The sequence below is a fragment of the Equus przewalskii genome, chromosome 9 (genome assembly GCF_037783145.1).
Source record: "Equus przewalskii isolate Varuska chromosome 9, EquPr2, whole genome shotgun sequence".
NCBI lineage: Eukaryota > Metazoa > Chordata > Mammalia > Perissodactyla > Equidae > Equus > Equus przewalskii.
In genome coordinates this window covers 50,582,927-50,603,500 of record NC_091839.1, presented here as the reverse complement: position 1 = coordinate 50,603,500, position 20,574 = coordinate 50,582,927, and the positions used below count along the sequence as shown (strand labels likewise).

The following is a 20,574-nucleotide window of genomic DNA, read 5'->3' as shown; positions in this document are numbered from 1 at the left end:
TAAATCAGGTTTTGGAAATATTTGCTTAAGATAATTAAAGGAAATTCTACAATATTTTCATCATTTACAGGTCTCAAAATGAAAAGACCTCGACCAATGCTTACTGCTGGGTTAGTGAATTTTTAGAACAGTGATTCTCAACCTTGGGCATATATTAGAATCACTTGGGGAGCTTTTAAAACTCCTAATACACGGTTTCACCCCAGACCAATCAACTCAGCATCTCTGGAGGTAGAGCCCAGGCAGGATTGAAACTACAATACAACCATCTTATTTTCCGGCAATAAGAGACATCCTAAGAAGTTGACCTGGTTTGGCTGGTGAAAGAGACTTTTTTTTACTCACTTGGGCAAGAGAGAGAGATTACTTGATCACCCAAAGATTCAGGGTGTCGTAAATGATGGGCTGTTCCCTTTGATACAAACCACCCCCATGTAGGCCAAACCGAGGGACAGCTGCTCCCTAGTACCTCCTGCCTTTGCTTCACCTCTGTCACCTCATTCAGGTAATTTTCTCCTTCTTCTCCAACCTAGAGCATAAGCTTTAACCTGGAGAATAAGAACGGACTGCTTGTTTTCTATGGGGTTGACAAAATGGATACAGAGTTAGGGTACATGTGCCCCATCATTACTTTGTGTCTTTGCTATCCTAATTTATTTTTACATTTAAGTTTTACTTGTTTTAATCAATGAAAGAGGTTAAACTTTTCTGTCCTGGTCCCTGAGCATACTTATAACCACCATTTAAAAGAATTTTTGTTCATATTTATATATTATAAAACACATTCTAGAGTACAACCTAATAGGTGTTTTCAATCTTATATTAACATATAGCTACTACAAACTTTTGTGTAGCGTATTACACTTAAAAGCACTGTTGTAAACTCACTTAATCCTCAAAACAACAATACTGTCATTATCATACCCATTTGAGGAAAGAGGCTCAGGAGAGAAAATAACTTGCCCAGCATCCCACAGCTAGTAAGTGACAGTCCTGGCACTTGACTCAGATCCCATGATTCCAAATTTCAGGCTACTTCTTCCACATTAATGAGAACAAAGAAATCATCAAAACTAGAAAGATGGTTGGATTTGCCATGTGGATGGAAGAATCCTCCTAGGATCAGTTAAGAGCAAGAGCAGCCCTTAGGATGGAGATGGGGATGACACTCACCATCCCTGAGAAAGCTCATAACTGGTCGCTTTCTCTAGGTGGTTTCTCATCAGCCAGCCCATTTTCAAATTTTTATTATCATTATCTCTGAAGTTAATGGTAGCATATCAACGGTATTTTTTTACACCGTCCATAATTGAAGACTTATTTGATACATTGGAATTCTACTCTTAATGAATTCAGGCATTTTTTATTGAGTCCCATAAAGCCATTTGTGAATATCAAGCATTTTAAATTAATTTTTTTTAAGTGCTGGAAGTAGTTCAACTCAATATATATTACTAAATACCTATTCCATGCCCAGCGGTGTCCTAAGAGTTATGTAAAAGCCAAAGAAATATGGTAGCATCTGACTCTAAAAAGTTCGTAGTCTAGTGGAGAAGTTAAGATTTAAACACATGAAATAATATGAAAAATAATACATTAAAAACTGTCAAGTGAAAAAAGAAGAAAGATGGTTCAAATAATAAGTTCCAGGAAGGGAAATGGAAGTAATTAAATATCCTCAGGGAGCCTCAAGGAGGCAATACTGCCAAGTCAAAAGTTAATAAAAGCATAGGAATGTTTCTAGCTCACTCTTGTTTGCTGATTGCAACTGACCATTTCTTCCATCTTGCCTCATGCCCCTCAGTATTTTGCTGTCCTTTCCTGAAGATATGTATAGTGTATCTCACACACACAGAGCCTTGGTTCCAATGTTGAGAAATAGAGTCCTTATAAAGTGCTAGCCCTTCAGAAATGGTTGCATTTTTACAGACAACTTTTAAATGCAAAGACTCTTCAGTGTTGGATTTCAGGCCCTGTGACAAGCTGTTTAAGAGATATTTGGGGCCAGAGAAACTTCTTCATTCCCCTCAAATTACACCAATAAACCATGTCCTGACCCATCTACTTATATGGAGACAAAGCTGGAAAAAAGAAGAAATGTGGAATATGAACTCTTCCAAAAGTCAATACTGAGCTATAATTTGTGGAAACAGATTCTGAACATAAAGCAAATAATCATTTAACTGGAAAAAAAGAAAAGCTGAGCCATCATGTTGAGCAATTTATGTGCAATAACTGTGAAAAATCTGTCATTTCTTTATATCATTACCATTTTATAGATAACATGTGAGCAGATATATGTTAATGGAGCTTTTAAGATGAATCTTTTCGTCTTTCAAAAAACATTTGGAAGCAACTTAATTTTAATTTTTATCGCTAGGACTTTAATATTTTTCTCTGTAAATGGCTCTCTAAAAATTTATTAATCTTTCAAAAGTTATTTGAAAGCAAAATTAATTTTAATTCTTTTGCCTTGGAATTTATCTAACACTTTTTTTTAAATTGCCCTCCAAAAATTTTAATGCAATTTATGTTAATATATTCATCATGACTTGTCATGATCTTTTGTTTGTTACCTTCTTAACAGACAGGTGGCTCAATTAAAATATTAAGACTACACTAAAAATAAGAAGAAATGGATGCATTTAAAGAAGATTTAGTAACTTTCCCATTTGTGATAAATATTTGTATCAGAAGAGAATGAATAGAACTAAAAGTCAGTAGGATCATTAATGATGCCGGGAAGCTAGCAAAGAACTAAATTCTAACTTTGCCAAAAGAAGCCTAGAAACATGTATGAAAAAATAGATTTAAGGAAGATAGAGCTTCCAGAATAAGATATTCTATGTGGCTTTTTTAGAAAGTGAGAAGCAATTTGTGCATTAAGAGGGTGACTATAAAGTGTAAGGCCAGATCATTACTAGTCTGTCATGCTTTAAATTTATAGCAGGTCAAAAGGAAGCCAGATTAGAAAATGTGGGAGGAAAATTGGGCAAATTATAACATCACATTTTTCCCCTCTCCTCTTTGGAGTGAGACTAATGAACTCAACCCCGTTACTCAACTATTCTCCACAGCCACAGTGGGCCCTGGGAAACTTCTTCAATAAAGGAAACAACATTTTTCCCCATCAGCCCCCTCCTCTTCCTCCTGGACACATCTTTCTCCTGTCTACTGACAGACAGCTTTGAGTGGGCAGGGACTCTCTTAAGGGATGCCCTGTCTCCCAATAAATAAAAAGTTCATTTCTGTCATTCCCTGCCCTCAACTCCCTGTCATGTCAACTAATTCACACTAAGTCATAAATTACTGAAACATCTTACTTTTTAACTCTCCCAATGGTGTCTACATTTTTATAGAGATCGCAAGAGGGACAGTGTGTTAACCTAAAGGAACACTAATGATCTAAGGGTGGAATACCAGCTGCTAAGACAGACAGGGAGGAAAAATGCTTATAACAAAGACTCCTCCTTTTTCCCACCCAGCTTAAATCATAACAAGTGGCTCCCTCTGACGTAGCCCTTTATCATTCCCAGAGTGTCAGTCACATGTAAGCTCTTGCTGAGGTTGACCCATATCCTTTCTGCACACATAACCTGCATTTTAGAAGCTGCTGAACCTTGCAGCCACATCTATTCAAATGAACTGGAAAGTTGGTGAGAGACACTCATTGCTATGGTCCAATGCACCAAGACAACTCTGGAATCTAAAGGGGTTGAATATCTAGCCCAAGGACACATGACGGCATAGAAATAAAATGGAATTCCCAGTTAGGTTCTCTTTCCCCTTTATAACACTATGTATCTAAAGCAGCATTGGCAAATATGTCACTCTACTCTAACTCTCCTATCCTTGGCAGTCATCTCTAATCACACAGGTCTGTCCTTTTGTAGTACCTGTGTGAGGACTCAGAATTCTTCTCAACACACTGCTTCATGAAATCACTATTAATCCATTAGGGTTGGCTGGCAATAGGAATTTAATTCAACTAGAGTTAAATGCCAAACAGAAACTGGTGAGACAACCCAGAAAAAAACAAAAGCAGGAAGCTACTACAGCATCCTACCACCATGCCCCACCCCAAACCACCACCACCCTTGTCCTGGCCCTGAGCTGGATGGAGAAAAGGAGGTGGTTTTACAACCCCAAGAGATTGGGCTGCCTGCTGGAAGCTATAGCCACAGAGGGATCGGGGAACATGGAATGCTCCCCTTCCTGCAAGAGGAAGGTAGAGCCATGGAAGGGATATGGCCACTGCCAATAGCAGAGATGGGAAGGAAATACCCTGGCCTCTCCTCTCCTCCTTTCCTCCAATTTCCCTCTAATAGTGCTTCCTATGGACCAAAACTAAGCAAAAGCCAGTTGGCAAGGAGACCTAGGAACAAAGCTGGTGAAGGGTATGAAATGGATTTGAGAGTGAGCTGATCAGCAAAGCAGACTCCTGAATGTGTGGTTATATGTTTTGTTAGTTTTATTTAATCTATAGCATATATTGTTATTTCCAATTGCATAAAGTAAACATGTTTTTAACAGAATTTTTTTAAACATAAAAAATAAAGAATAAAGTAAAAATCAGTCATACCACTATTACCAAATAGGTAATCTTTGTGATCACTTAACATATTATTCCAGCATTTTTTTTAATTTATTTTTTTATTGCAGTTCCAGCATATTTTTAAACAAACCTTTAAATAAAGTTGAGGTCATGCCACATACATCGTTGGGACTTTTTTACTTAAGAATTTTTCCCATTTTATTAAATATTCTTGCAAACTGTGATTTGTAACAACTATATCATTTATTGTATGGTATTGTAGAATACCATATTTATTTTATCATTCTTCAAATTAGTGAGCATTTGATTTGGCTATGTTAACCATATGGAAAACATGTTAGCTGAAATGACCACTAATCTACATTTTTTATTTTAGTTGTTTGAGTTATGAGAGACAGAAATCTAATGAAGTCTGGCAACAGGAAATCTGGAGATAAATTAGACCTAATAAAAGAATGGAGGTTGTATAGTTAGCAATTTTACAATTTCTGTTTAATTATTTTTAATTTCTATGCTGTCACTTTCAGTAAAGAAAACAATAATAAAAATTGTGTTATTTTTATTGCCCGAGTACCTTATGCCCAGATAAATACATCATTGGCTTCAGAATCTCTTTTGCTATACCAAATATCATCTAGAAACTTCTATTTAATTATTTTTAATTGCCAGTTAATGGCCTGCACTGTCCTCAACAATGGAATTACCATAATTCATTATCGGTAAATGATGGGTGCCTGTCAGGGCCATGAATCTAATGGCTTCAATTAGGACCTAAGCAACCACTTATGGTTTATATTCCAATTCAAATGGAAATAACATCTATTTATAGGCTAAGATTTATGGGGGTTTTTTGTTGTGTTTTTGCTTTTGTTTTTGTTTTTTTAGTGTGGAACTCCTTCTTTCTGATCTCTAGTGGCTGTTCTTCAACCTTGTCCCCTCTCCATCTCCCACTCTCAATGGCCTGGAGAGAACAGAGGATGAGAGACCAAGGAGTCACTTGGTGGCTCTTTTGGTTGACATGATCTTTTCCTCAATTATCTTCTCCTCTTGGTCTTTTCTGAGATGAGTCACCAACCTTCTGGGGACAAGGAACCAACTTGCTTTATCAGTGGCATCAACAATGCCCGCAGTGTGGTGGCTATGTAAGGATTAGTGGGGGATCAGAATTGGCCACCTCAAAATATATGTCTTTGGCTCAATTATTTTTAAGAACGAAAGACTTAAAGAAACTTTGACCTTCCCCCTAACTTTCTAAAAGAATTTAAGGTAAAAGGCCCATCCCCAGGACAGGCCATCACCATAGATAACTCTGGGTATTGGTAAACTGTGAGGGTCCTTGCTAAGCCCATCCTTATCAAAGTTCTGTCTACTAAACCTTTGCTTTTCCATTTCCATGTGAATTGACTTCCTCCCCTTTGAAGCCCCAAACCACTACCCTCAACATCCTCCTTTGTCTTTAGCTGAAGATGGTATTTAAGATGAGAGCCTCTGCCATTTTGGTGAGTCACTCAGTTTTCCTGAGTGTCTCTCATGTTTACATGTTATAAAGTTTCGTTTGATTTTCTCCTATTATTCTGTGTCATGTCAATTTAATTTGTAGCCCAGCCAGATGGACCTAGAGTGGGTAGAGGAAATTGTCTTCCTCCCCTACAGATTCAATGGCAGTAACTTCCCCACAGGGTGTGTGTTGCCAGGGCCTAGCTAAAATATCCTTGCCCGGACTGATGTCTCACACAAGAATTTGATAGCTTAGATATAAAGTTCACAGGCTGTAGAATTTGAAGCCCATGTGTTATAAAGACACACACTAGCTTCCAAACCACTGAGCAATAGCCCTGGATCGAGAGTGAACTAGCAATTGTGGCATAATCTTATGGCTAATTCTTGTGTGCTCTTTAAATTCTATTCGTCCTCAGTTCAGATGCCACTTCTGCCAAGAAATCTGCCTTGACTGTCCCCACGGGAGAGGGTAGAGGCCCCTTTTATGTGTTCCTTGTGCTTGCTTTAGTTTTCTCTCATCACGTTATAATGTGCTTGTTTATTTATACATGTCTCCTTGATGTTAGGGTTTTGGGGTTGTTTAGTACTGTGGCACCAGAACACAATATTATGCCTGACGTGTAATTGGTGCTCAATAAAATGTTTGTTGAATTAATGAATACCGTCTCCCAGTAAAGATGATTCCTGTTTATTATTGAATGTCCCAACTCCTTGAAGATAGGGCACCAACTGAATTTTAAATTTAAGTTTCTGCTCTCAGAAAATTCTTTTGCCTACAAAGGAGAGTGCCACATCTAGATAGTATCTAATTCACTTCCCCTGGCAGGGCCAAGAGATCCTTCCCAATGCCCTCTCCCAGTTTACTCATCTCAGATTTCTTCTTCACGCTGTCTGGGGTTCAGGATCTTAATTAATAGTCTTTGCTGTTGGGTTAGATTTTATTGGAATATTTCAAAGTAATGGTTGAAATTTTTTAAACAATGGCCTCAGTTAGGATTTGAACTTACAGCTTTGGTAGGGAAAAATGCATTGCACAATGAAAACCATTTATTTTCCCTGTTCAGCTGTTTTTTACGCTAGGGATAAGTAAAGACTAAGCCTTTTGCCTGAGTGAGCTTAGAGTTGGTGTAATTTGTTGCTATGTAGAAATTACCCCAAAACTTAGGGGCTTAAAACAACAATCATTTATTACCTTACATAGTTTTGAGGGTCAAGAATCCAGGAGCAGCTTAGCTGGTTGGTTCTGGCTCAGGGTATCTCACAAAGTTTCAGTCAAGCTATCTGCCTTTAGATGACTATCTAAAGGTTTGGCTGGGGCTGGAGCATCTACTGAAAGGTAGCTCACTCACATACCTGGCATGTTGTTGTGTTCCTCTCCAGATGGCTCTCTCCATAGTGTTGCTTGAGCATCCTCACAAGATGGCAGCTGGCTCCCCCCAGACAAAGTGATCTGAGAGAGAGGAGAAAACGCCACCATGCCATTACATCTGAATTTCGAATATCACACTGTCAATTCCACCACATCTCTTCATTAAAACTGGGTTGCTAAGTTCGACCCACACTCAAAGGGAGGGAATTAGGCTCCACTTTTTAAAAGCAATATCAAAGAACTGTGGACATATTTCTAAAACACCACAGTTAGTTATCAGATAAATTGTTCAAAATGTTTAATTATACACAAGACTAGGCATTTGAATGTGCATTTGTGTAGGTTTTCCTTTAACTTGCAAAATTAATTGTGGCGATTAAAAATGTGTAACACAAAGGGTGAAGTGGTGCACCTACAACAGGAGTGACAAACATTAACGTACAAGTGAAATTTCACAAGATTGTAACCTATCATTAACTCAATAAAAAAAAATGTGTAACAGATGGCATAAATTGAAGAAGGTGCGTCCTTTCAATGTCAATCCTCGGTTTCCCTCCATTCCTTTCAGGTCCAGGAAAAAAACAATTCCTGACATTTATATTTGCAACCTGGCTGTGGCTGATCTGGTCCACATCATTGGAATGCCTTTTCTTATTCACCAGTGGGCCCGAGGAGGAGAATGGGTGTTTGGGGGGCCTCTCTGCACAATCATCACATCACTGGACACCTGCAACCAGTTTGCCTGCAGTGCCATCATGACTGTAATGAGTGTGGACAGGTAAGTGAAGAGACGATGAAATATCCTAACATAATTCAGAGGTTACCCAAGGTCACCCCAATTTAAGCAACATCAGTATTGGTTTGTAATAGCAAATCTCTTCTTCCTTTGCTTGTTTCATTGTAGGACTGATTACTTAATATTTTTCCAACCTTCACAGAGGTCTATTTTATTTAATGGAAAACTTAAAACACTAAATTCTCCTTTTTTCTAATCATTCTTTTTGACTTCAGTTTTATTTGCATGAAAAAAAGATCATAAAATCTTGAGATATTGGGACGAGAATGAATGCCCCCTGTCATTCTTGCAATAAGGAAGCTGAAACCCTGAGAGGTGAGAGAATTTGCTGAAGGCACATAGAGAGCCAGTGGCAGAGCTGAGAAGTGAAGTAGGTCTCCTCACACCCTGTCCAGGGCTGCTTCTGGTATGTTCACTGTCTCACACACTCTTATTATTACCCAGCAGCTCGAGGAATCAGTGGAGTAGATATGGGCTCCTCTACAGGTAGGAAGAGATGTCCCAGTACTAGGAAGACCATCTTTTACACGCATCGTTGTGATTGGTTAGTGCAAATGCTGCCATTTTACATCATTAGAAATTTATTAGACTCTGTCCTGGAATGTGCCATAGCCATATTCACCAACCATGTAAGCCAATGTTATTCGAGGAGGTGAGGGTGAGGGTGAGGATGAGTACTTATGAACCAGTGAGTGGTGGACCCCAGTTCAGACCTAGGCTGTCCAACTCTAGAGATGGCAGGTAGCTGGCAACTACCTCACTGTCTGGCCTCTTTAAGAAGCATGCAAGCCGGTATGTGCCCTGCATCAGCCAGACGCCAGGACCTCAACACCAGTCATGGCAGCATTCCCCAAACAGAAACAAGCCCTAAAGACAGTAGTAATATGCACAACAGTAATATGCTGTCTCAGAGAACAACTCACTTCAAATCTCCACTCACCTCCTTCGTCCCACCCCAACACGGCACACTTGGTCTCCCTTGCTCTAATCTTTTTCTTTCTCCCTTGCTTCATATATATTACATAGTTTAATTAACTTTGTGTGTGGATGTGTGTGTTGTTTATTTTCTAGGTTCCTCTATCCTTCAAACGTAAATTACACAAAGCCAGGGTCTTTGATCACCAATACATCCCAAGTGTCTGTGTAACAGCGCCTGGCACAAGGGTGCTCAAAAAATATTGATGAATGAATGAATGAATGTTAGTCTCGAGGGCTGTGTTAAATTTCCCCAGGTCCACCCCGGACTTCTTCCTGAGCTCTGCCTCTTTTACTCTTCCTAGTGGCCTTTGGGGTGGGGAAGTGATGAGTGATTCTTCAGATGAATAAACAAAGGAATAGCAAGGTTCATATAAATCACTCACTGGACTATTACTATTCAGACATGAATAATGATGCATATGTTTAATGCATTTTTTATATCCTGCTGCTTTCCTGCAAAAGAATTCTCGAAACATAGAGTGTGCTTTTCAGTTTATAATTAACATCACATTTTTTAACCATTGCACTGTGCAGGTCTGGTTAGTTCCGCTGATGCCAGCCAACGCAGACTGTGTCTTGAGTAAAGGCTGGTCAGCTTGCCAGGGTTCCAACACTGGGGGAGGGCCCTGCACAGCGCAGGTCCACTGCAGAAAAGCAACCCAAAGTACAGGCTTTGCCAAAAATCACAATCCCATTCTCAGACATAATAAAAGCTTCTCCATATCCTGTACCCTGAAAGCAGGAGAGTATTGGCTTTTTTTTAAAGAGGGGAAATTTTACCTCTTCTGTAAACTTCTCACTGTAAATAAGGGGATGGACATTGTCTGCCTTGGAACAGACCAACTGTATATATTTTCTGACGATCACAGGTTTTTTCTGAGTGTATGTGTGAGTGCGTGTGTGTCTTGTACATCTGAATAGCATCTGTTTGTTTTAATCTGATGGACGCGGTAGGCTAAGCTTTTACTTAGGACACTCAGGACCTTTGCTTCTCCCTTTCCTCACTCTAGAGGATCACGTGGCCAGAAACAAATGAAGACTCTATAAAACTGAAACTTTTCCTCCCTGGCAATTCGTAAAAATTCAACCAAATCTGCCATTTTGTAAAACAGAAATGGAGTTTTCTGTGTAAGTCCATAACCAAATGTTAGTGCCATAAGTATGCCTTATTGTTTATACATTTAAGTCATTTTAATTGTCAATTTAATGGATCATAAATTTCAAGTGTTTCCCATAACTCTTTCATTTTCCTTTCTCGGATTAATAAATAACTGCAAGTGTGTAGAATATTGTGAGTTCTGACCTCCAAAGCAATACAAAAGTAATTTGTAAAATTCCAAAATATTAAAAATTTTTGCCTCCAGATGAAAGCTACCTAAGACTTTTATTAGTGGTTACTTTTGTAAATAAATTCTCTACAACATCAAAAGTCAGAAAGTAGGATCCAAAACTCCCTATTCATTCATTCATTCAATTCATTCATTCAACAAATATTTATTGAGCATGGACCATAGGCCAGGGACTGTGCCAGACACAGGAGATACAGTAGCATTAAACTCATAAGAAAGGCTCCTGCCCTCATGAGGCTTCCATTCCAGAGGCGTAGACAGACATTTAGTGAAGAGTCACATGGGTAAATGTGTATTTCCACACAGTGATACATACTAAGAAGGAAAAGTAGAGTCCTCCAATGACCCACATTTAGGCATGGGCCCTTGTATAGAGCAAGTGGTCAGGGGAGGCTTCACAGAGAGGGAGACAGTTAAATGGGGACTTGAAGGAAGAGCAGGAGGAAGCAGAGACAGATCCTGCCAGGCAGGTAGAATAGCATGTGCCTGGCTCTGAAAGGGGAAAGAACTTGAAGGAAGGCCAGAGAGACTGGCACATGCTTCGGCCCAAGTTGCAGGCAGGGCCAGGTGGAGAAAGACCTTGTGGGTCATGATAAAAGTTTAAGTTTTACCTGAAAGATGTTGGAAAGCCATTGAAGGGATTTTAGCTGGGGAGAATATGATTAGAGAAAATTCCCTAATGGATCAATGCTATTACTCATCATCCTTTATTCCCAGACAGATGATGCCTGGCCTGCTGTACAATCACTACCTCATCCCCTTCACCAGCAGGGCGGGCAGGGGGCCTTCTCTCCTTAGAGCAGGTAATGCAGGTGCATGTGCAGAAGGAGGGGTGCTGAGGCACCCTGGGCCACAATCTCTCCCTACAAGCTGAGGGATCCCTTAGCTGATGGCAAAACATCCTGCCTCTTGTGCAAAACTGAAAGAGGACAGGGAGTTTTTCATTTTGTAAATCTTCATTAAGTAGCTCTACAAAAGCTTGGAGAAAATGAAATGACCATCAAAACCATATTTTACATTTATTTAATTTCTACGAATACCACCTTCCACCACCCCCACCCCTGGCAAAAATGTTTTCTCAAATACCCTTCCCTCTAAATTTGAGCTCTCTTTTTCATGCTTTAGCTTTCAGTTGGCTCTGAAAAATTCTTCTTGGATTTGCCAGAGGACAAAATATATTTGGTATGTCAGGATTTCGAGTTTGATTAATGATTATCCTTTTTTCTTCCGGGATCTAAAATGGAAAAAAAGATGTGAAAAAAGAAAAACTCTTCCCCATGAAATTAGCCCATATCCCCCCTCCGGCCTCCAGCCTAAGTTCCCCAAGGACTTTGCATTGTCTGTAAGAATCATGTTTGTCTATCTTCACTGTGATTCTGAGAACTGAAACTCCAAGAGTCCGGGGACCCTCCAGCAAAGGCATCTGAGCGAAATGTCTGTCCCATGGGCCTCCACCTCATCCTTCTGGGGGATTCTCCTACCAGCCAGTGCACTTTCCTCCTTCCTGCCTCCACGTCAGTAAATCCTACTGGGACTTACCGAGGGCCTCTTCCTCCTGGAGGAAATCCCTGTTCAGAGACCAGGTTTTCCAGAGCCTCATCTACAAGGGAAGCGCCTTTGTAAAGAATGAGTCTGCCTAGCAGAATTGTGCCATTATCAGTGTGTTCGTGGAGTGACAGCTATTTCAGTGAGTGGTTTATTCAGACCTGCAAGGTCAAGAGTTGTTTTCTCTACAGGTACCAGCCAGCTCTTAAAAAATAGAACTTTCTTTTACCCTGATAGAGGTGTGCTTCAGGGAGGATAATAATACTAATAATTTACTCTTGTCATGAACCTTTCATCCTTGGAGCTCAGTGCTTTTATTGATTGTTCCCAAATCCTTCTTAACTGGCTTTGCAGGTACTTGGCTCTCGTCCAACCATTTCGACTGACAAGTTGGAGAACGAGGTGCAAGACCATCCGCATCAATTTGGGCCTTTGGGCAGCTTCCTTTATTCTGGCGTTGCCTGTCTGGGTCTACTCAAAGGTCATCAAATTTAAAGACGGCGTCGAGAGTTGTGCTTTTGATTTAACATCCCCTGACGATGTACTCTGGTAGGTTCTTAAAACATAAGAAAAATAGAGTTGAATTAAGTTGTGAAGTGCTTCATCCTCCTTGTCAACACATGAGCAGCCGTGCAGAGTGTCCTCGGGGATCCTCTTCGGGCCAGGCTCCCTGCTTAGCTTTCTGCTTTCCACAATCAAGTTGATAGTTTGATTTTAAGGAGAGGGTCACCTTTAGAGAAGGATTTTGAGTTTAATCATGTAACCCCAGTGGACACAAATATATTTAAATATGTATTTTAAAGATCCGTGGCAGCCAGACACAGGAGGGGCAGAATTTCCAAAAGGGTCTAGGAGTTCCCCAGACTCCAACCTTATCCATATGCAACTGGAGTTTGGTTGAATTGTGTCCCCTAGAAGATATGTTAACCTAACACTTGGTACCTGTGAATGTGACCTTATGGAGAAATAGGGTCTTTGCAGATATAATCAAATTAAGTTGAGGTCATACTAGATTAGGGTAGGCCCTAAATCCAATGATTGGCTCCTGATGAGGAGAAGGAGATTTGAAGAGACAAAGAGAGGAGAAGGCATGTGAAGACAGAGATTGGAGTGATGTGTCCACAAACCAAGGAACACCAAGGATTGCTAGAAATCACCAGTGGCTAGGAGAGAGGTGTGGAGCACATTCTCCCTCAAAACTCCCAAAAGGAACCAACTCTGCCAACACCTTGATTTCAGCTTCTGGCTTCCAGAACCGTGAGACAATACATTTCTGTTGTTTGAAGCCCCCCAGTTTGTGGTAATTGGTTACAGCAGCCCTAGAAACTAATACAGCAACCAACACAGGCACTCCTTACATTTTAACTTGAAAAATTAAGTCAAAAATTTTCTTAGATTTTTAACATAGCATTGGAGTCTATGACTAAAATTTTTTGATCACCTACTAAGGGCCAGGTACTGTGCTAGGTGATTTTTGCACACGTTACGGCAAGTCGATCTGGCACATTCCTTTTTCCTGTGTACCACTTGTCAATTAGATGAGTCATTTCTGCATTATATAGACACAACCCAAGAGGGATGGAGGCAGAGGCCCTGCAAGGCCACGAATCGAGTAACAAAACTCTCCAGAGGAGTGCAACATCGATAGGATTGATTGTTTATTTCTTACTCCTCCCACCAGCACTGGCTGCACTTACAGACAAAAGCCATCAGCCAATTTAAAGGTGAAATGGTACTTAATCACTGGAGGCTGGGAGACTGATAGGGCCCCAACCTGTCTAAAAGAACACAACCTGAGGCTCACTATAGGACTGTATGACTTTGGCCTGGGTCAAAGAAACAAAGATTAAGTATTTTGCACTGACAGCTGCTTCCGCTGGTTTTGGTTGCTTATCATAAGCGATATTCTGAGGTTTTGGCCTCTGCTGTTCTTCCTAGAATTAAGTCCTTACTGTAAACTGGGACTGGAACTACTGTGCTGCGTTCAGGGTCGCTCTCGTCCCAGATGCTCTCTCTCTGCTGCTCTGTCCATACCCACGAAGTCTGGGCTGACTTCTTTCACTGATGCCGGGGTTCTGCCAGGAAGGAGGACACCTGGCATCTGTGCAGAAATGGAGTTGGCTCACCTGAGAAATCCCCCCGGAGGAGCACTGAGGAAAAGACTGGCTGATTTTACAACAGGCCCTTTGACAGGCTGTCTGGAGTCTTGGTTACAAGTGTGGGCTGTGCAGCTCGACTGTCTGTCTGAGTTCAAATCTCATCTCTGCCACTTACTAGCTGGACAACCTTGGGGAAGCCACTTAACCCCTCTGTGCCTTAGTTTCTTCTTCTGTAACGTAAGGATGCTAATGGCATTGTACTCATGAGACTGCTGAGATTCAATGGGTTAAAATATGTGAAGCACTGAGAACGGTGCCTGCTAGATAATAAATGTTACCTGCTGTTGCCTGTTGTTGTTAATAACACTAAAGATAGTGATAATAATAAGTATCCTCACCTGTTGAGTACTCAGCAGTGTTGGGCTTGGCTAGAGAAGCGACAAGCATCCTCGTCAGTGAACCCACGAAGAGCAGGACTTCCCCAGTGACAGCACCCAAAGATCCTTAACTTTTTCCAAGTACTTTTATCCTGGGCTCTGAAAAATCAGAAAAGCATCACTCATTAACTGTAAAAGCCAGTTTCTAGCAATGTGAACGCAACAGTCATGTCTTCTCTCTCCGTTTACAGGTATACACTTTATTTGACGATAACAACTTTTTTTTTCCCTTTGCCCTTGATTTTGGTGTGCTACATTTTAATTTTATGCTATACTTGGGAGATGTATCAGCAGAATAAGGATGCCAGATGGTAAGTGTTTTCTTTTGCTTTGTTTGTTAAAAGAACAATTCAGAGATCCTAAGACGTCTACAATAGAAAATGAAGCAACAATAACTTGAAACATCCCACACTTAGATATATGGGCAGTAATGTCTGTATAAGGCGGTTTCTGAAAATAAGACATGTTCTGAAGCAGCTATTTGAGGATCTTCAGTGATAAATGTTGAAGTCAGTGATGTAATTGTTTCATCATCATTAAATCATCATTAAAAATATAAACAGAACTCAAGATTCTATTTGCAGAAGAATTTTATATTTGTCATCAACAATAACAATCTTATTTAAATATTTTATTTATACATTTTGCACAGCTATGCACATTTGTAAATATCCCAGGTGTTGTGTATGACCTTTTAATTTTTGTGTTTTAATTTTTTTTAATTTAGAGGAGCAGGATCTCATTAATATTTGAATACTTTAGGACAAGTTAATTAGAACTAATTAAAACAAAGACTTACCTAAAGACAGTAAACTTAGGAAAGACCCTTAAACTTGTCTCTAAAACTGAATAAATAAATCTAAATTATTTTTTACTTGAAGTTGTATTACGAAGTTGTTCAAATGAGTAAGTCAGTGATAATATAACATGTTGGGTTAAAAAATGTTTATTAAAATTTGTCTTTACAATAGATTATTGTATTTCTTTTGGAAAGACATAATTGCTTGGTTTCACCACACACCATACATAACACTGTGAAGATTTTTAAAAAAAGAATGTGTGAACAATTTAACCATCATTAGTCAAAGTTTGTGGCTACCCTGGTACCAAAGGTTTAGGTGGTCTCTCGGCCCATGACATTTTTTCTCACTTAGCTTCTTGAAATTCTTTGGAAATATTACATTCTTAAAGGGTGGTCTATTTTGAATGGGAAAGGGAAGCAGCCACAGTTCTAGAAAAAAATACGCTTCTAAATGTATCACAGGGAGCTGAGTTGGTGAGAAAGTTGAAATGGAATTATATGGAATATCAAGACACCGACAGCTGGAGAGGGTGGGTGCTTGAGCCCTTTTAAAACAGTTCTCCAAATCAGATCACTTTGCTCCCAACACTTCCCTCAGAAATACTAAGAGCATATGAAACAAAACTCGTACTGTCCAGCTGTCCCTCAAAATACAAGAAGTTAGAGGAATTATGGTGCCTACTCTGATAAACTGTGGAGGAATCATTATCTTAGAATGATTTTCAGCTGCTGTACTTTTTTTCCTATCATTCCCCAGGCTCGCTCATCTGCTTCAACCATGTCCCAGGGAAATTTCTATTAAATGTCTAGATATGACATAACATGCTAAAATTGGGGGATTTTAAAATATTTTTTATTTTATAATAATTTTAAATTTGCGGAAAAGCTGCATAAATAGTACAGAGAGCCTCCATATACTCCTTACCCAGTTTTCCCATTATCTTACCTTACTATGATGTATTTACCAAAACAAAGAAAAGGGCATTGGTACATTATTATGAAGTAAACTCTACCCTTTTATTAGATTTCAGTTGTTCCATTAAAATACTCCGTCTGTCCCAGAATTCAATCCAGAGCACCACATTGCATTTAGTTGTCATGTCTCCCCAGTCTCCTCTGGTCTGTGACAGTTTCTCAGTCTTTCCTTGTTTTTCATGTCCTTGATAGTCTTGAGGAGTCCTGGTCAGGTATCCTGTAGAATGTCGCCCCGATCTGGGTTTGTCTGATCTGGGTTTGGTATCAGAATTAGACTGCGGTTATGTGTTTTTGGAAAAAATCAGCTCTTCTCATCACAACATATCAGGAGGCACATGATAGCTACATGACATCTCTGCTGATGTTAACCATGATCACTTGGTTACGGTAGTCTTTGGCAGGTTTCTCCACTGTAAAGTTACTGTTTATCCCTTTCTCTACACTATTCTTTGGAAGCAAGTCCCTAAGCATAGCCCACCTTCAAGGGGGCAAGGGGCGGGTGGGAATTAAGATTCGTCTCCTAGAAAAGGGAGTATCTACATATTTTATTTGGAATTCTTCTGTAAAGAAGGTATGTCTCTTCTCTCCCCTTTATGCATCATTTATCTATAAGAGCATAGACTCATGTATATTTCTTTGATATTTTGGATTTTAATTCAATACTATATCACTTATTTTGTTTCTCAGAGTGTTCCAGCTTTGGGAAGTTTTTAACAGGAATGAAAAAGAATCTTTTCACAATGCCCTGAATAAGTAGGAATAAAAATGAGCTTTATAGTCCAAAGCATAGTCATTATGAAAAGGTTATAGGAGATAATGGCCCCATAATTTCTATGGTTGTTTACTTTCTGTCGCCCTCTTGTTTCTTTTGTAGTTACAATCCCAGTGTTCCAAGGCAGAGAGTGATGAAGCTGACAAAGATGGTGCTGGTGCTGGTAGCAGTCTTTATCTTGAGTGCTGCCCCCTATCACGTGATCCAGCTGGTGAACTTGCAGATGGAGCAGCCCACACTGGCTTTCTATGTGGGCTATTACCTCTCCATCTGTCTCAGCTATGCCAGCAGCAGCATTAACCCTTTTCTCTACATCCTTCTGAGTGGAAATTTCCGGAAACGCCTGCCTCAAGTGCAGAAAAGAGTGACTGAGAAGGAAATCAACAACATGGAGAACACCTTGAAATCAAGCTTCTAGGAGAGTACATGGATCATCAAAAGTCTAGACAGGCTTGCCTATGTTATTGGCATTACTAGAAAGGACAGGTGAAGTGATGTACTTGTGCCCATTCTTTGTACTTGTGATCCATAGTAGCATGGAACAGAAGTATAACCATTGACATGCAACGAGTTTAATATGTTAACTTTAGTAAAATGCAAAATACTTATCTATACTGAGATGGAGTGGGATAGTCTAAGACACTCAAACTCCGTGCTTGTGGATGTCATTTCAGCATGTTATAGACTAGTCACTGATAAAAATGGCCATCCATGATCATCAACTGAAAAGTCACCAAGGAATCTGATTTTGCAGTCTCCACTGAGGCCTCATGCCCTTGAGGTTCCCAAGAGGGGACCACTTCACAACGAGATCTGAAATTTGGCCGTTTTTTATCTTCAAAAATGTCAATTTCACAGGGTCCAATCTAATGCCTTCAATAATCAGCTCCCTCCATTAGCATAATAGTTACCATGTATTGAACACGTGCAACATGGAAGATTACATGTAACAAGCTGCGAGGTAACTATTACCTCGGTTTACTAAGGCTCAGAAAGGTTAAGCGCTGGCCTAATACTGCACAGCTACATAAGAGCTGGGTTGAAATCCAGGTCTGTCTGTTTCTGTTATTTTACTGCAATGCCTTGGCAACCTGTACCTATCATACTGGAGAGAGCCAATAATTTGGAGATTTTTTTTTTTTGGTTTCTCCTACAGCCCCACAAGGAAAGAACTAAAGTCTGGAAGAATTGAGTTGATGGTTTAAGCATATTCTTTTATATTTAGCTTTGTTCTCATGCCTATGAATTGTGGAAACCAGCATCCACATTTTAACGATAGTATTCTACAGGATGTTAAACACACACTTAGACACATTCTGTTTAGGTTACAGTATATGTTTGTTCAAAGGTACAAAAAGGAATTTGCCCTAAAATTCATAGTTGTTCATTATATCTATCTTCTCCTCTTTTGACTTGTATAAATCACGCACTTCAATATAGTAAAGAGAGAAAAAAATTTTAAAGCCTGTATTCTCAAAAAAGGTAAATATTCTTATTTTGTTTGTGAGTAAAATCTGTAAACCCACCTCCTTTATCGAAATACATAACACTACTTACTCCATGGACGTCTGAAACTGATTTTTAATCATCCCTTTATATAAAAGAGTCATGGAGACCAACTTTTTTAACAACTTGATCTCCGTTTTTATATCTCAATTGTCAAGACACGTGACTTTTCACCTGATGTATTTGGTTCTAGATCTTTAAAGAGACCATTTTGGAAGAAGCTGATATCTAATGCAGATCTGGATGAGAGGTCATGTAAACAATGTGAGAACTACAAACTGAGACAGGTCACATCTGAGATATTTTAGTTCTGTAACTGAGCTCTGGACAGCTACACACAGAGACTGGATGCTTCTTTATCATTTTGATCAAAAGCTGGGTCGTGGCTACAGTTTCCCAGGTCTTCATTCTCATTTCTCCAAGGTGCAACAGTCAGGGTTCAATGAGGAACCCTGACGTCTGAGGACCCGACACAATGGGTCATAAACAGATGTTATCATTTGATAATTTAAGAGCAATGGAAGAATTTACCTCCATTGTCTTTTTTAATAGAGAAAATATTATGATTTTAAAGATTTAAATGGTTTTAAGCCAACAGACTTTTTCTAATAGCATTTCCAATAGGCCTCAAATATTTCCAATATATAAATTGGTCAGTGAATTATTTTAATTTATATTTATTAAGAGTTGTAAAGACCTTTAGCATCTAATCAAAATACAAAATAAAAAGGGTGACTATTAAATTCATTTTTTGTGCCTTTGTATAGCTTTTCTATGCATAAGCATATATATATGCAGATTCGCAGAGGTGGTTTGATGGAGATTCTCCTTGTGTTTTGTCTTTTTGCCCATGATCTGATACACGTTTACTTGCAAGAGAAGTTAATGATCAGTTTCACATATCTAATTGATACTTGAGTATTAGTGATTATGTAAAATCATAAATTCATCATAATCCTGTCTCTCTCCTCTATGCTTATTCAATTTTAGGTGCCTCATTTAAATTTTGATTGATTGATATAAATCAATGAATAAAAATTGGTTGTATATTCATTTACTTCTGGCCTGTAGCTTCTATTCTTTTTGTGTGTGTGTGAGGAAGATTGGCCCTGAGCTAACATCCACTGCAAATCTTCCTCTTTTTGCTTAGGGAAGATTGTCCCTGAGCTAATATCTGTGCCAATCTTCCTCTAGTTTGTATGTGGGATGCCACCACAGCAAGCCTTGATGAGCGGTGTGTAGGTCTGCACCCGGGATCCAAACTGGTGAATCCTGGGCCACCAAAGTGGAGCACATGAACTTAACCACTAAGCCACTGGGCTGACCCTGGTAGCTTCTATTCTTAAGGTTTTATTATGTAAAATATTTCATATTTCCTTAATATAGTTTCTCCTGAAGAATAAAGATTTAAGAATTAGTAAAATGTGTCCTAAATATGGCTAATAGTCTGAAGATACTCCTCACATCAGATTCCTAGGCACTTGTATTACACCTGAAATCCCAGAAATTACTGCTTTCCGTGGATTATGATATCACAGGGATCATGGAATCTTGGACCTGAAAGATACTTTAGAAATTATCAAATGCTACAGATGAGAAAAATGAACCTCAGATCAAATTATTTTTAACACAGTCCAGTGTGTGTCCAGAGATCCACGCCTAGTGGGCAGCTGGAAAACAGGCCTGAGTTCTTTCCATTGAACTTCTCTCAGTTGTGGGGCAGTGGAAAACAACTAGTAAGAAAATTAAATTTGACACTTAATGGCTATAGCACATTCTTGAGAGTTTAGTGAGTAAATCAAGATTGTATAATTATGTTTTTAAAGTTATAGAATTAAAAAAACTGATTCTTCATAATTTGCTTGGACTCGTCAGCATGGCAGAGATTAAT

At 39.3% G+C, this 20,574-nt stretch overlaps 1 protein-coding gene and 1 long non-coding RNA gene across 5 annotated transcripts in view; one reads left to right on the top strand and one right to left on the bottom strand.

The window, feature by feature from the left end:
• The window catches only part of MCHR2 (melanin concentrating hormone receptor 2), a 46,232-nt gene extending 26,492 nt beyond the window's left edge, over positions 1-19,740 (top strand). For all 4 annotated transcript variants that reach the window (XM_008516617.2, XM_070556728.1, XM_070556729.1 and 1 more), the window contains 4 exons: positions 7,993-8,202; positions 12,447-12,641; positions 14,820-14,939; positions 17,280-19,740. In XM_008516617.2, coding sequence (XP_008514839.2) covers positions 7,993-8,202; positions 12,447-12,641; positions 14,820-14,939; positions 17,280-17,595 — 841 coding nt within the window. In that variant the 3' untranslated portion in view covers positions 17,596-19,740. The remainder of the gene's footprint in view (positions 1-7,992; positions 8,203-12,446; positions 12,642-14,819; positions 14,940-17,279) is intronic.
• LOC139073355 (uncharacterized) lies at positions 11,554-14,728 on the bottom strand. Its single transcript, XR_011521998.1, has 2 exons — positions 14,590-14,728; positions 11,554-11,781 (listed from the first exon to the last, which is right to left on the bottom strand). It is a non-coding gene; the product is annotated as an uncharacterized lncRNA (long non-coding RNA).
• Positions 19,741-20,574: the final 834 nt, after the last annotated feature.